General features: G+C 31.6%; 2 protein-coding genes and 1 pseudogene across 2 annotated transcripts; 1 reads left to right on the forward strand and 2 right to left on the reverse strand.

Moving 5' to 3' along the window:
- Positions 1–332: 332 nt before the first annotated feature.
- LOC114170194 lies at positions 333–2,480 on the reverse strand (annotated as a pseudogene).
- A 457-nt stretch (positions 2,481–2,937) lies between these two features.
- On the reverse strand, positions 2,938–4,573 carry LOC114170596. Its single transcript, XM_028056106.1, has 2 exons — positions 4,036–4,573; positions 2,938–3,839 (listed from the first exon to the last, which is right to left on the reverse strand). Exons 1-2 carry the CDS (start codon positions 4,256–4,258, stop codon positions 3,046–3,048), a joined length of 1,017 nt encoding a protein of 338 aa, XP_027911907.1. The 5' UTR covers positions 4,259–4,573; the 3' UTR covers positions 2,938–3,045.
- A 9,943-nt stretch (positions 4,574–14,516) lies between these two features.
- LOC114170593 lies at positions 14,517–16,208 on the forward strand. The gene is made up of 2 exons (XM_028056103.1): positions 14,517–15,054; positions 15,251–16,208. The coding sequence occupies exons 1-2, from the start codon at positions 14,832–14,834 to the stop codon at positions 16,042–16,044; spliced, it is 1,017 nt and encodes a 338-aa protein (XP_027911904.1). The 5' UTR covers positions 14,517–14,831; the 3' UTR covers positions 16,045–16,208.
- Positions 16,209–17,583: the final 1,375 nt, after the last annotated feature.

The raw sequence follows: 17,583 nt of genomic DNA on the forward strand, positions 1-17,583 counted from the left end.
AATATGATCAACATATTTATACGAATTTACAAAGCTAACAGTAAAATGGTGACTAATTTAATCGATCAAAGACACACATTAACCTTAAACACTTAATTAACATGGAACCAGAAAGCTAAGACCCATGAAACAAAATTTAAAAACAGTATTTTCAATTAAGAAAAAAAGTTCACTTCTTACAATTTAAGAACCATTTTCAATTTAAAAAAGAAAAAGATTTTACCTTTCTTAACATGAGCGACCACTTTAATTTCTGGAAGGAGATCAATTTTCCTCTTCCCTTCTCAGATGTAGCGAAGGGCAATTGTAAATCTCCAATTCTTCCAAACTTTTCAGGTCCAGGCTCTTAGGAAGACACGACAACTTGGAACAGTCATCAATAACCAGTTCCCGAAGCAATCAGGCAAGGATTCCACGTTCGGAAGATCCCGCAATGTTAAACTCCCAAGCAAGGGAAGGCGTCCAAAGCAGTCAGGCAAGGATTTCAGCTTTGGTAGATCAAGTAATGATAAACTATGAAGCAAAGGAAGGTTCGCAAAGCACCCAGACAGGGATTCCACGTTCGGAAGATCCCATAATCTCAACGTGTGTAAAGAAGTCATACGTTGTAAACTCTCATGCATATGTTCCACCTCTTTGCATCGGTAAACTAACAAATCCTCAACGCATCGAAAACCTGATGACACGTTGAATTTTCGACACCCCACTATTGCTAATTCCTTGAGGGAAGAAGAACTTGACATCCACAGTGGAAAGTTTGCACCTTTGTATCCTTGCAATGTCAAATTTTTGAGTTGTTGTGTATCAGGTTGAAGGGCTTCAAGAATCTCCTCAACGTTTTGTTGTAACTCGGATTCTTCGTTTTCATCCCATGACTAATACAACTTGTTAAGTTGCTTATTTGACAAGTTGGCTTCTTTGGCATCTGTGACACTTTTCACCTTTTCAAGATGCTTTATGTGAAGATACCCTTTGAGTTTTAGTGGCCCTACCTCTGCTAAATGGAACCCTCTTTCACTGCCAACGAAATAAGCGCTTAATTTCTTTAGGGAAGTTAACTTCCCCAAATGAGGGGGCAAGCTTGATAGGTTGTAGCAATCCTTCAAAGAGAGTTGTTGTAGAGCTTTTAAGCGTGTTAATCTGTTTGGCAACTGTTTGAGACGATAGCAATAGTCTAGTTTCAGTATATGCAAATTCCACAGTTTTCCTAATGATTCTGGAAGAGTTTTAAAGTTGCCCTGTGAGAGATTTAAGTATCTTAGATGTTTCAAATGATGAATTGAATTGGATAATTCTTTCACTGCTGTGCACCAAAGCACACGCAAAGTGTAGCATTTGAAAACAACAGGGTAAAGTTGGCCAATATAGGTTCTCAAAGATTTTATTTGATGCAACTGCATTGAATTAATGGATTCCTCGGATACACCCCACGCAGCTCTATGATCTGCGAGATGGTGGATTGTGTCAGGCAAGGTAGTTACATCATTGTCATCTGTAATGCAACAAACATCTTTTGCAAGAAATTGTGCAAGATCGTGGACAAGTTTCATCATTACCAAGTTCATCTGTTTCAATATCTTGAAATAATGATCTCCAGTATAACTCATTCCACGTAGAATCACCCGTATCTTCAGCATCAAACGTTTCACCGGATGGAATGAATCTATTACCCATCCATTGTTCAATTAAATCTTCCTTACTTATTGTTTCACCTTTGGGAAATCTTGCACAATATGCAAAACACTGTCTGAGTTTCATTGGTAAGTCTAAGTAACTTAATCTCAAGACAGGTATTACACGAGTTTTTTTCATGTTGTTGTAAACTCCACAGGTTGCTTTCCTTGACATAGAACCATTCTTTTTGCTCTCTTTTGAAACCCAACATGCCTCCCATTGTTTTCACTGCAAGAGGCACTCCCCTACACTTCTTAACTATCTCCATCCCTGTTGCCACAAGCCCTTCCTGTTGTACCTCATTTACTCCAAAGGCATGTTCTTTAAAAATTTCCCAACAATGATTATAAGATAACACCGGTAATTCATGAGGAGGCACTGTTCCTATGCTAGCTGTAACTGTGTTTGGGAGGCGTGTGGTTACCAAGACGGAAGAACCCTTTCCCCCACAAGACAATAAGAGAGATTGACATGATTGTAGCGAGCAAACTGGCAAGCCTTTTAATGTCTTGATTGAAACCCAAGCATAGTCCAAGCTCGAGTGAATCCAAATTCTCAAGCACAATTTCAAGGATAGCCGCAGCCATGTTGCAACTCAATGTAGACAGAAGAGGAGGGATTGTATGAAGCAACAAGGAAGAAGATTCACAAAAAACAAGTTTTGTGTGCACTTAACATGTGGTTGCCTACCAAAAACGAATTGTAAACAAGCCAAGGTTTCTCAACCAGTAAGGCAGGGATCATTTAATGCAACAATCTCGAAATAGTTTATAACAGCTGCATGTACAACTCACCAGGATTCCCATAATCACTGATCAAATTTCTCTTTTCTATTTCTGTCTCTCTCTTATATAGATGGGATTTGGAGTGTACACAAAGTATTTCCCTTTTTTCCCTGTTTCTGAGATTCTAGAAATAGACTTATTATCTGCTAGATTAATTTTCATTAGCCTTTTCTTTATTCCTTTTCCCAAAGGGCTTCTATTTCAGATTCCTACATACCACAAGCACCTTTTGGGTTAGGTGACAAATAAGAGTAAATTATAAGTAATGGCATTGATAGTTCTGATAGGTTCATTAATAAATCTATAATCTGGTAATAAATTGTATATCAAGAAGATAATATAATTGATTTGATGGAACTTGGCATGATAGGTATCGTTCAAAGAGTCATATTAATGTTTCTGCCTTAATGAAGGTTGTGGATTTGTACTTTTCAGTTGTGTTATATTTTAAAACTTTTATTCAAATACAGGACTCACAGAACATTGAAATACAACAAAGAAGTAACAACTTTTCAGACATTAATTTTAGAAATACAACAAAGTAATAGGCTTATTCATTTTTGACAACACTAATGAATGAGGGTTTTCATTTCTTGCAAACGATTCCCAAGCCATAGGAAAACTTGGAGCAATCAAGGGTGGCCATGAACTCTGGAGTGAGTTGAGTGGGCTCAGTGTGATGGGAAGTAAGTGGAGAGAAGACACAAGAAGCACAGTTGGGAGAAAGCAAGGAGGTAGTCCTGTATTTGTCCTCTCCTCCAACAACAGGCATTGGAACACCAACCTTTGCAGGGTTCTCAAAATCTTCCCTATAAGTCCTTCCAAGCACACCATCCACCTTAGGAGACAACCCAAAGAACCTGAATTGAACTTCCAAGTGAGCAAAGCAATCATCCTCAGGCACTTGGTAGTTGTGAACTGCATCATCTTCTTTGGTCACTGGCACCACATTCACCAATATTTCAGCAACATCCTCTATGGTCACTATCACACTGTTCCTGGCAGCTACTCTCTCCACTTTCACATCTTTTTCTGGAGAGTGCCAAGAGGAGAGAGGGCCCTCAGGAAGAACCAAATGGTCTCCATTGTATGTGAATTTGAGATGGTCAACATCTTCATTCCATTGAGGTGTTTTGGGTGCTTCAAGTGATAAGCTTTTGGAGTTGAAGAGGATTCCAAGGGCTTGAATCCATGTGTAGTCTCTGGCTCTACCTTCTGGCCTGTGTCCAATGAAGCGAGCATTGATTTGAAGGGAAGAGTCTGAAACTAAAGAGAAGTGTTCATTGCTCTTTCCGTGGAAGTAGAATACTCTCCCATCCCCACCAATGAAACGCGGATCAAAGCAACCTGATCCTGGCGCATTGCAGTTTGGTTTCCGACCTTCAAATCACAAACACCAACTTTATATATCATGCTTGTTAATGCATCTTCATACACTACATTCCACACAAAAATCCTAACTATTTAAAAAAACCAAGTTTTAGACCATTTGAAAACCTTGCTCTACTTCAAATAACTAGCAAGGACAAATTGAAGGGTATAGAAAGAGAAAGAATGAAAAGATGGTTTGCCTTACTTCTGCATACAGCCCTGCATATGGGTTTGTCGCAATCAATGTGACAAACCTTAGCCTTAGGATCTGTTGATTCACTGCTGGGACACTCATTCGGACATCTAATGTATTTTCCATAGCATCGACTTCCTTTGGTGCTACATTGTCTGTAATAATATGCATTGGCCTGCACACTCAAACATGACACAAACAGTGACAAAGCAATTATGATTTTAGTGATCTCCATACTTAAACTTTTACTTGATGAAATATGAGAATCAGAGAAGAGAGTTAGGGCCAATTAATTGATGAAGCAACAGAGTCTCTTCCCAACTATTTATAGATGTAAAATGGCCTATGTTGCTTGCTTATTGTGAAGGTGGCTTTTGCAAACTTGTTGCCTAATCTATTTCTGGCTCTAAGTTAAAGCACGAACATGGGTTTGGATGATTGAATGAAGAATCCTCAAAGGGATTCACATAATTGTTGTCTTCTTATAGAAGGGTATATGAATTTGAAGGTGTTAACTGATTCCTTCAACTGCAAAATTGGTGTATCAACTTCTGAGCAATGGACATGGCAAGATTATGGGAAAGATAAGGAACTAGGCCATGTGAGAGGGTGAGATAATATATTAATTATAAATTTAGGATGTTTTCTTGTACATGATGATATATAACACTAAATTACTATTTTATTTTCGACATAGAAATCTTGCAATCTTTTAGGTTTAGTTTCTTGATTTTAAATTATTAATAATTTTTATCTTGAATATTTTTTATGAAATTGTTATCACTTAATGTATAAATTTATTTTACGTTCAGTTTAATTATTCGTAATTATTTATTATTTTAAGTTAAATAAAAACAGAAAACATATTATAGTTATCGTTTTAAGACTCTACATATATAGAAGAAAAGCATTATATTTGCTGTTTTCTCACGTAATATTTAAAATAAAAAAGTAAATAAATTATAAATTAAAAATAATTAGTAATTAATAAATTAAAATTACATAAAATAATTCTTAATTCAAATAATAAATAATATAAACTAAAGTTACAACTAAAATTATAATCCTAGATCTTACATGTTGAAATATATTGTTGCTTAATTCTATATAAATGATTTCGTAAGGCTCACGCGTTTCCTTGACAAAAAGAAAGGAAGAAGAAAACATTTTACCGTCCATAAGTATATGCTTATTATCTTTTTAAAGTACAATTTATCTCTTATTTATTATAAACACAGCTTTTCCATTAAGCATAAAAAGAAAGTCTCCACTTTTACTTTTTCATATTTACTTAACTTAGTTGTGCAAAATGCATGTATTACTGAAAAATGTATTCACGTATCTTCATGCACATTAGCACTAAAATGAACCCTCTGCGGTACATCATATAAAGTATATGAAAAGGGGTGTATACAAATACATCAAAATACAAAAAAATAAATAATGACTAAGTCAGATATAGAGAAACATAAATTTAAAATTAAATTTTAGATTAGATATCATTATGTTAGCTCATCATTACCAGGGAACAATTAATTACTAACATTTTTTATAATATTCATAATATATTATTGTGTTTATTGTCATCTTTTACTTTTAATAAATAATTGTTTTTTTATTATCTTATTTAATGAATTAATTATTTACGTTAGAGAAATATTAAAATTATAGGAAAAGAAAATTCCATATATCAATAATGCAAAACTTTTATCTACAAAATAATGAGACGAAAAATATTTTTTACTTTGTTGTTTAGTTATATTAAAATTACTTACAGCAAAGATAGAAGGTTTAAGTTTAATTTTTATTAATATGATAGATAACATATGAACATAAATTTGTGTTGCAGGGTTATTTTTCTAATAGAAGAATACCCGGTCATCACCCAACTTCTATTCAATCCGGCTCAAAGTACGTGTATGGAATAACGTATAATTATTTTTTGGAATCCAAATATTCTTTGGATAATTTTAATTTAAGTCTAAGATGAATGGATTATAGATGTTTTATGTGTCATTTTCATTAATTATGATGATTTGTATGTCATCACCTTACATACTCTAATTTTAAACTATAAATTATAATGTATATTAACTTTTATATGAGTATTGTTTTATTTATAAGAAAAAGAAATAAAAAAGTGAGTCAATGTGTAAAATTTACGTAAATTGTAATATATGATTATGCTAAAGTGTTAGGAATAGGACTACCTCATACATGTAGCATATGTACAACGAGGGATCTTCACCAAAATTTTTGCGGGAGTCAAAATAATATACTCAGAATTTATATATTTAATATTATTGTAAATAATTTAATAAAAATAATACACAATCTAATATATTTATAATTATCAAAGAAATTACACATATCTAAAGGAATATTTATCGTTTTTTCATATTTTTAAACTCATGGTAATTGAATTATAATTAATTTTTTCAGTTACTTTTTTCGATGTAAATAATCATATTTTCTATAAAATATTCATCTTCCATTTTATTTACATTCATTTGATTCAAAAAATATTCACAAGCTTTCATTTCATTGTTATGCGATAAACAACCACATTATCATGTTTTCATAGTTTCTCTATCAATTTTAAAAAATAAATTTATTTATTTTTCATTAATATAACTATTTAAAAAAAATCTAAGACTAAAAAATAATTTATCGTAATCTAATCAAAAGTTGAGAGACATAATTACTAAAAAAAAACTATGATGATTAAGTTACAATTAAAAATCGACTATGAAAAATCACATAGTACATTGTTTCTTCTTCTATATTAATAAAAAATAAATAAGGTCATGAGATAAAAAATAATGCTAAATGTTAAACAAATAGTTCACTATCAAGTGAGATAAGAGAAAATTACCTTATTTATTTATTTAATAATAAAAGAGAAAATATGAAAAAATAAGGATAAAAATATTGAGTTTATGTCTAACTTTTTTTAGTAAGAAAAGAAAATAAATAAGTACGAGAGAAGAATAGAACATATAAATAAACTCAAAATACAATGAAAGAAAAAATAAAAAAATATCTTAATAATTTTATTTCTTTATATTTTTAATTTTTAATTTTATTATTTATTATTGCACTTTATAAAATAAATAAAAAAATACTTAATTTAATTTGTATTAATTTTGAATCTAATATTATTTAATTTAAAAAATATAAATAGTTTAAAAGATTTTAAAAATTTATATAATTTAAAAATAAATAAATAAAAAATAAAGCAAAAAATATAAAAAAAAATTTGGGGGAGGGGGGGCCGTGGCCTCGCCTGCCCCTTCCATGCTCCGTCGTTGCATGTGTAGATAGACTTTTATAATGCTAATGTTTGCCCGAAAGATTTTATACTTGTTGGAAAAATCTAAATGAGTTAAAATCACACATTGGATAGAAAAAACAAAAATTAAACACTATATAAGAGAAAAAAAATCCATGAAGTCGTTGTCTTAAAGTTTTTGGTTAAAATTGGTATCAAATACCTTATGTATGTAAGACTAATGTCACAACACATATATAACTACAATCTCGGAATGACTACCTCTATATAAAATATAACCCATCAATACTTCACTGTGTATCAAGTAAAGGTTAGCATCTTCTAGAAAAAATCATATTAAAAAGTGTGTCATGCATGTAATGTAAATTAAATTTGTAGTTTTCATGCAATAAAAACTCATTATCGAAGACTATTCTAAGATTTTAAGATTCATGATTCTCACACGTTCACACCAATCATAATAAGATATTAATCTTGATCCATGATAGACCCAATGAGGTGCTTCTTGAATCTCGGTTCTTGACCTCCTTTTCCAATATCTATCTCTTTGCCTTTCTTCTCCTCTCACAATCTTTTTCTTTATGGCTTATTATGAAAGAATCTTATGGGCATAGACAAAACCCTAGTCTCCTTTTATAAGTCATTGTCCATTAAGTTTGCTTAGGCTTTATTTTATCTTTATTTTTGGTTTATTACGACTTTCCATAATAATCAATAGGTCCTTATATCTTATTAAATCACAATTGTGTCCATCATAATATTTCAAATGAGTCACATAATAAAATTAATTCTAACATGTAAACATTTAAGTGAATGAATAACATATTTCTCATGAGTTGGAGAAATATGTCATTAGGGATAACAACGAGGCGGGGACGGGTTTCGCTATCCCATACCCATTCCCATAAAAAAAATTCATCCTCATCCCCATACCCAAACCCAACGGGTATCAAACTTTTGTCTCATCTCCATCCCCACTGGGTAAAAGAAACATAATATTATCAAATATTCAATATTAGAAGGATGATTCTTTTTTCGATATCAAATACTTTAAAATAAATTATAATTGTTTACGTTTTAGATTAGAATACAAAATAAAATTTCATGAGAACCAAAACATTTATTAAATTTACAAACATTAATGAAACCTAGTTGATAAAATTTAGAATTGTTTTAAAAAAAATATAAAAGGAAAAAAAATCAAATTAAAATATATTAAATGTTTGTTTACTTCAATTTTTTAAATTATAATGAATCTCTTTTTTATACACTAATAAAAGTTATAATACATCACTTGATCAAAATGACGCAAAGAACAAATAATAAACATAATAATAAAATTTTAACATAGATCTTGTATCTTTTGAACTTCAATATATGTTGGATGGTGATAAAAAATTATTCATGGCAATTACATTAAATTTTTATACTGTAGTAAATAAAAATTAGATAAAATATATCAAAATAGTATTCTACATGATGAAAATAAACAAAAAATAAAAATATTAAAAAATTAACAAATGTGTGTCTTATAAACAATTTGGAGACTATTGAAAGGAATCGCACAAAGGAAAACAAATGTATAATTAAGGGTGGGATAATATGAAAAATATCTTATAGATCTAAGAAAAATTTTCAAATATCAACATATATACTCAATGGTGGTTGAGAAATAACAAAAAATGTTTTAGCGAAACAAAAAAGTTCTTCAAATGAAACAAAAATCAATAATATAATAAGTAATTTTTTTATATTACCTAGTAAATGAAATGTTTATGTTATTAAACACTTAAATTGAGAGTATTAAACATTCTCATGTGAGAGAAAAATATACAATAAATAAAAATATTAAAAAATAATAGAAATATTCAAATTTTAGAAAGATTTTTTTTTTAATTGACATACATCATTTTAACATAATTACATAAATGTTATGATAAGATAAAAAATATATTGGAGATACGAATGATTTTCATAACAAACCAAATAATTAAAATAAATAAAAAATAGAAATATATATATATATATATATATATATATATATATATATATATATATATATATATATATATATATAGGTTACTTAATCAGTTGTGAATATTTTAATAATTTAAACGATGATGGAGATATGGCGGGGACGGGTATTATGGCGAGGATATGTACATCCCCATCCCCATCCTCATACCCAATTGAAAAAATCGGGAATTCTCCATACCCATATCCATACCCAGTCAATATGAGAATTTCTCGTCAAAACGGGAACGGGTTCGGACAATACCCACGGGAACATGTTTATTTGTCATCTTTAGGTGTCATATTTAATAGTATATAAATAATGTAGTTGTAAGTACTTTATTTTTGTGCGCTAAATAAAATTCCATAATTACATAACATTGAATATCATGTTTTCACAGTGAAATTAAAGTAGTTGTAAGTACTTCATATTTTGTGTGCTAAATAAAATTATATAGTTAAATACTTTAGTATAGTTGGATGACATATCGAAAGTTTTCGATTGAAAGAGAAAGTTATTAGTACGAAGAAAGGTAGTATCTTACGAAGAAACATATAAAGACGTTAAAAAGTGTCATACATGTATATCTTGGGTGTCATGTTTAGTTATATATAGTATAGTTGTAAATACTTTAGGTTTTCTAGGCTGAATAAAATTATATTGTTAAATATTTTAAAAGAATTAAATATTTTATGTATAGATTTTATGATAACATCATATAATTTTTATTTCAGAATGCGAAGATAATAAATAAGATATTTTTTTCTCAAGGATTTTAGATAAAATATATCACGTGAAGAATCTCCATCTTTCTTACATAGTAATTCTGATGAAGTTTAACATTATATTTTGTTAGATGCAATATTTAGAATTGGAAGCACAAGTTCTGAAATTTGTTGGACCTAATTAGCAAACTAATTTGACATTATATTTCATTAGATTGCACTGCTGTAAAAAAGAATGAGTGATCAAGTTTACCATAAAAATGTATTTAATTTATGCAATGCTAACGTGTAGAAGAAGTCTAGATATCTAAAATTGCTTATGATATGCATGCATAACTGGGAAACAATGCAAAATTCACTAAATCATACTTAAAACTAAGTCTGCCAACAAAAACTCTTAAACGAAAGTTACAACATCAGTTTGACAACAAAGTGTATTTTTGTGAGATGTGATGCAGAATATATTTATATGATGTGCTACGGATGGAATTATGATACCAACATGGAAACAAGTGTAGAACAGTGTTAATTGAATATTAAAATCGAGAATTAACGAAAACAAGTGCATAATTAATAGTTCCTAAGACTAACCAACTAGAAAACTTAACTAAAGATAAGAACTGGAAAAGTAAGAAGTGAATACGTAATTGAATGCACAAACATGAATCAAATGTAGAAACAATCATGAAACAATACTTGGAACTGGATTTGAAATCAGAAATCACAATTCAATGTTCAAACCAAAGCTAAAGTAGAATGTTCACAACTAGAGGTAGTAAGTCTCACTCGGGTCCAGAAAGACACACAGCCGGGTACGGATCCTTTCACCAGACAGATTCAATTCCCTACCAATCAGCTTTTGACATCTTGGTCCATGTTCCATGAGAAACTTTTCCACTCAGCTGTTGATCACTCAAGCATGCAGAAGTTCACCATTTGGTTTCCAACCATTAAAAGCAAGTTAGTTTCCTTATTATTCCACTGGTTGGTGCACATTGCCAATGGCAAGTTTACTTTCTTTTCTTCAGCTCTAACTTAGTCCAGCATTTTGGGAAGGTCTCAAAATTGACAGATGAACAAGTGGAAGTAAAACTTAGATCAAATTTTCTCTAAATAAATAATATGTAAATAATAACATACATAAACTAGAGAAGAGAGAAACCAACAAACACTAAAACTTTTAAATGTCGGAAAATCTCAATATGAAGGAAAAATCCACGGGACCTAGTCTAGTAAAAACGTTCACTAATAATAACTAATGGGTACAACATAAGTTCGGTTGGAGATTTAAAGGATCAGCAGAGCATTATGCTTTTCACCAACAAGGTGGATAACAAACCTCAATGAGTGTTTTAAATAAACAACAAAAGGAACCCCAATATATGAGATGAAGAATAAAACTTTTTTCTCCAAAGTAACTTCTCTACACAGGCTTGCACGGAATAAATTGGTTGCTCTTTACTTCGTTCTTCACTCTCTCTTATGACTTCTTTCTTTTCTCACAAGAGTCACTCATAACTTATGTCTCTCTATCTCTTACTCTATTTCCTCTCTTAACAAATCTGATGCAATGGTTGCATATTTTAAATTGCATAATGGGCTGAAAGCCCATAAACATACCTCCTTTTTTATTGATTTTAATTCAATCAGTGTGAGCTCAATAAATTGGTGACCCATCTAACACAACACAACAGGTTATACCAATAATGATTGGCACTTAGCTCTTCAACTTTGCACCAAGACCAAATTGCCTTAAGTTCATGCATCAAAATTTTGTTAATTTCACATCACTTAAACAAATTTGCATAAGTTGTCTTCCCAAGTTAACTGTACAATAGATTCGATCATCAAACAACAAAAATAAAAAAAATAAAACATTCAAAAATACGTTCAAAATCTAACTTTGATTCCAGATCAAAACTGGAAATTACAAAACTACAAACTAACAATAAAAAACTATCTAAAAACACTTTATTAACATATTTTAAAAAATAAACTTTAATTTTTTCAAAGGAAAATTTAAAATGAATTAAAAAAAGAATTAAAACCAAAGAACATCCAAAAGAAATGCACTTAGGTATAAAAAACATGCCAAAATTGGGCCTTAACAAGTGACATAGTTACATATGCTTCGAGAGTACTAAGTATGAGAGTAGACAAAACTGTATGAGTGAAAGAATTAGACAAAGGGTTGTTTGAAGTCGTACTTAACCAAATTAAAAAAATTAAATGCAGTACTTAGGAGTTAATCCAGGGTTATTTTTCAGTGACCATTACTTTAATTCAAAGGTTCCAAATACAAACACAACACAAAGAGGGGGGTTACCAATTTTAGAAATTCAACATAGATATAAAACGTAATTGCAAATTTGATAAAACAATAGTGAAAATGATATTGATTCCTTGATTCAAATGAAACTTCATCGATGACATATTACAAATTAAATTGGTTATGTTAGTCCTCATGAAACTCATAATTAAGCAACTAAGTGAAGGTTAACAACGAGTTCAATAGGCAATTAAGCAGTGCACATATTCATGAATCTGTCACAATTCATTAAGCATGAACACATTGGTTTCTTCGTTCAAAACACAAACACAAATTCAAAACGGAGAAATAACAAAACTCAACCAAACAAAACACTAATATCAAGGTTTCATTTCATTCTCTGCAAGGAATCAATGCATAGAATTAATTGACCATGGAATTCGAATCAACACTTAATCCAAAATAAAAATGCATCATTAAATTGAAGAGAAGAAGACAAAAAAACACAAATTAAAGGAGGCAATGCGCAAAAAATGTGAACCTATAAGCTCCAATGTGTGGAAGAAGAAGAAAATGCATAAACCCCAAGAATGGGTGCTCTCCAAAATGTCAAATCAGAATGGGGTTGAAAAGTGGTCTCCAAAACCTTCCTCAAACCCTAAAAAATGTTTTCCCTCAATTATGCCACTCATATTTACAAAAATGTTATTCAGGACCACAAAATGACAAAAATGTCACTATAGACCCCAAATGTTGGTCCAATGATGTGGACAAACTAAATAACATGACGCGGATGTGACGATGATAGAACATGTTTGTAAAGTGTATCCACCAATCTACCAAGAGATTCATGTGGCAAGAGCATAATCTTTGAATCAAATTCAATACTTTTAATCTCCCGAAACCAGATCATGTTATCATGCACAAGGCATGTTGGTGAATTGCATGTGAGCATTGAAATTGTGTAATTGTTTGGTGTAGGTATGTTTGCTTTGATATCATACTTTCATTCTTTTCATGTTATTTTACCCTATATCTTGTGTTTATGGTTTCTTCCAACTAAAATTGTGTGTTACACACACGATAGCGCATAACTCTAGTCTCAAAACATGAATTCAAAATATCAGCATTTTATGTTAATAACATGTAATAAAAATAAAAACTTAAAATATAAAATGGATAAGAAAAATAGAAAGAATATATTAAAATAAATTTTTTATGTGTATTATCAAAAAGGTTTTTATTTATATTTGACTTTTTAATAATTTGTTATGATTAAAATTTTATACTTTATATTTTGATGAGTTGATGTTGTAAAATTTAAGAGATATGGAAATCTAAGTATTTCTAAAATTTGAAAGAACTTTATATATATTTTTAAATACAATAAAGTTATAAGAGTGAATAAGAAATAAAGAAATCGAAGATTTGGGTAAAAAAAAAAGTGAAGTCAACATAAATTTGAAAATTCATTTAATTGAGAATTCTTTGCAACAATTGAAAATTCATAAAGAAAGTTATCAAATGCCAGTGAAATGGAAAATCTATTAACCGACTGAAGAAAAAAAGTATAAGAAAAGTCTTAAAGATTTGAATGAAATTGTTTTCTGAGTGTTTAATATGAGAGTTTTTGCCCAATGTTACTTTTCCAAACAGTTTCTTCCTGCATTTCCATTTTTTTTTTCTCATTTTCATATAATTCTTTTATTATTTTTAATTGTACAATTTAAAAATTATTTTTTTATTTTTAAATTATATACTTTGAAATTTTACATTTTTAAATTACATAATTTATAAATTGTATTTAAAAAAAAAGTTTCGTATTGTATAATTTAAAAAATTAAAAATAACTTTTGAATTATACAATTTAAAATTAAATAAGTTTCTATTATATAACTCAATATTTTTTTTTTATTTCAGATTACAACATCAAAGACATATAATAGGGAGGTGCAACAAGAAATTGCCAGCTTTTCAGCGTTTATGGTTCTGTGGTCAAGAATTGCGTGAGAATCCATTTGTTATAAATACCATACGTAGATAAGAGCATCGTATCTAAATAATACACACAATTCACGACCTAGAAGTCAGGAGTGCAAAACGTGCATAACAAACAAAAATAAGCTAAACATTTTATGAACTCTCACTCCATCACTCCATTTTCCCATAATCTTGCCATGTCCATTGCTCAGAAGTTGATACACCAATTTTGCAGTTGAAGGAATCAGTTAACACCTTCAAATTCATATACCCTTCTATAAGAAGACAACAATTATGTGAATCCCTTTGAGGATTCTTCATTCAATCATCCAAACCCATGTTCGTGCTTTAACTTAGAGCCAGAAATAGATTAGGCAACAAGTTTGCAAAAGCCACCTTCACAATAAGCAAGCAACATAGGCCATTTTACATCTATAAATAGTTGGGAAGAGACTCTGTTGCTTCATCAATTAATTGGCCCTAACTCTCTTCTCTGATTCTCATATTTCATCAAGTAAAAGTTTAAGTATGGAGATCACTAAAATCATAATTGCTTTGTCACTGTTTGTGTCATGTTTGAGTGTGCAGGCCAATGCATATTATTACAGACAATGTAGCACCAAAGGAAGTCGATGCTATGGAAAATACATTAGATGTCCGAATGAGTGTCCCAGCAGTGAATCAACAGATCCTAAGGCTAAGGTTTGTCACATTGATTGCGACAAACCCATATGCAGGGCTGTATGCAGAAGTAAGGCAAACCATCTTTTCATTCTTTCTCTTTCTATACCCTTCAATTTGTCCTTGCTAGTTATTTGAAGTAGAGCAAGGTTTTCAAATGGTCTAAAACTTGGTTTTTTTAAATAGTTAGGATTTTTGTGTGGAATGTAGTGTATGAAGATGCATTAACAAGCATGATATATAAAGTTGGTGTTTGTGATTTGAAGGTCGGAAACCAAACTGCAATGCGCCAGGATCAGGTTGCTTTGATCCGCGTTTCATTGGTGGGGATGGGAGAGTATTCTACTTCCACGGAAAGAGCAATGAACACTTCTCTTTAGTTTCAGACTCTTCCCTTCAAATCAATGCTCGCTTCATTGGACACAGGCCAGAAGGTAGAGCCAGAGACTACACATGGATTCAAGCCCTTGGAATCCTCTTCAACTCCAAAAGCTTATCACTTGAAGCACCCAAAACACCTCAATGGAATGAAGATGTTGACCATCTCAAATTCACATACAATGGAGACCATTTGGTTCTTCCTGAGGGCCCTCTCTCCTCTTGGCACTCTCCAGAAAAAGATGTGAAAGTGGAGAGAGTAGCTGCCAGGAACAGTGTGATAGTGACCATAGAGGATGTTGCTGAAATATTGGTGAATGTGGTGCCAGTGACCAAAGAAGATGATGCAGTTCACAACTACCAAGTGCCTGAGGATGATTGCTTTGCTCACTTGGAAGTTCAATTCAGGTTCTTTGGGTTGTCTCCTAAGGTGGATGGTGTGCTTGGAAGGACTTATAGGGAAGATTTTGAGAACCCTGCAAAGGTTGGTGTTCCAATGCCTGTTGTTGGAGGAGAGGACAAATACAGGACTACCTCCTTGCTTTCTCCCAACTGTGCTTCTTGTGTCTTCTCTCCACTTACTTCCCATCACACTGAGCCCACTCAACTCACTCCAGAGTTCATGGCCACCCTTGATTGCTCCAAGTTTTCCTATGGCTTGGGAATCGTTTGCAAGAAATGAAAAATCTCATTCATTAGTGTTTGAATGTTTGGGTCTAACCTTCTAAAAAATAATGTCTCAAACAGTTTTTGTTGCTTCTTTGTCTGTGTGTTGGTTAATGATGTTGTGCAAGTCTCCTAATATTGGTGTGTATTGTATATTTAAATAAATTTTTAAAGAATGAAGTCTGGATTTGGATTTAAAAGAAATCCGTGTGCATATTTCATAGTCTAGCTTTTAACATTTTCTAGTGAATATTGGAAGAGAACTGGCTAATATAGGACCGTATTCATGTGGCCATATGAAAAAGTTAAACAGAAGAGTTTCAAATATAATACAAGAACAAAGAAATAATAAAATGTACAAGCAACCCTGTCATGGTTAAACAATATTTTACCATTCAAACGGGGTCTATTTGTTGGACCCTTACTTTATCACAAAAAAAATTCTATTTTGCTAAATAAATCATTAAAAAGACGTGTAAACTGTGACGATTTTAATATGATGATTATTTAAAATCGTCACTTTTTATAATATATGACATTTTTTAAATCATCATATTTTACATATAAAATGTGGCAGTTTTAATCGTGATTTTATTGACGTTTTAAATACTGCCATATTTTACTTATAAAATATTACGGTTTAAATCGACAATTTTTGTAACAAATTTTAATTTCCCGCACTTTAGCTTTCCCATTTCGAATTCCCTTTAAGTTTTTTATCCTCCCCACGTTTTAATAGCCACATTGCCTTTTTACATCTCGACTTCACAGGTTCTCCCCTCCCACGTTTGGTTTTCTAATGGATAATGATATTCCAACAAAAACTTTTGACAAGTATTTGACAAAGGTGACATGGCAGCGGTTTTTTTAATTTTTAATTAAAAATGAATTAGTTCACACGTGCAGCGGAAAGAGAAACAAAACTGAAGTTAAATGTCCGTTAGAGAGAGAAACTGAAGAGAGAAAAGGTGGGAAGTGAGGTCGGCCCGTTGCGCAGTGAGAAAGTGAAGAGAGAAAAGGGGGGAAGTGAGTCCGGTCCGTTGCGCAGTGAGAAACTGAAGAGAGAGAAGGGGGAAAGTGAGGCCGGCGAAGTAAGAAAGTGAAGAGAGAAAAGGGGGAAAGTGAGGCCGGGGTGGTTTCGAAGTGAGAAAGTGAAGAGAGAAAAGGGGGAAAGTGAGATTTCGGCAACCATTTCGCCGGGGGGGTGGAGGGTCGTTATCAGGGAATGCGAGAGTGAAAGGAGTTAAGCATTGCAGATTAGTGGTGGATAATTGCATTCATTGACGCCGTTTGGGTGGGCTACCGAAGACAGGTCGTAGAAGAAGTCGTCGACGACAAGGAATTCGTCAGCCCAACCGTACAATCGACCCTTTGGCGGAGCCCATTTAATTTATTTAAGCCAAAGGTAACGTATTTCGTTCGTATTACGCAGAGGATGTGTATAGTTGGCTGTGGATGTGGTTGTTGGTGATTTTTGTTCTTTTGAGAGATATGGTTGGTGAATGAGCATTTTATGTCTGTGTTTGGTTGTCCGATTTGTGTATAGGGTGTTGAC

This window comes from Vigna unguiculata, chromosome 11, assembly GCF_004118075.2.
Source record: "Vigna unguiculata cultivar IT97K-499-35 chromosome 11, ASM411807v1, whole genome shotgun sequence".
Lineage (NCBI taxonomy): Eukaryota > Viridiplantae > Streptophyta > Magnoliopsida > Fabales > Fabaceae > Vigna > Vigna unguiculata.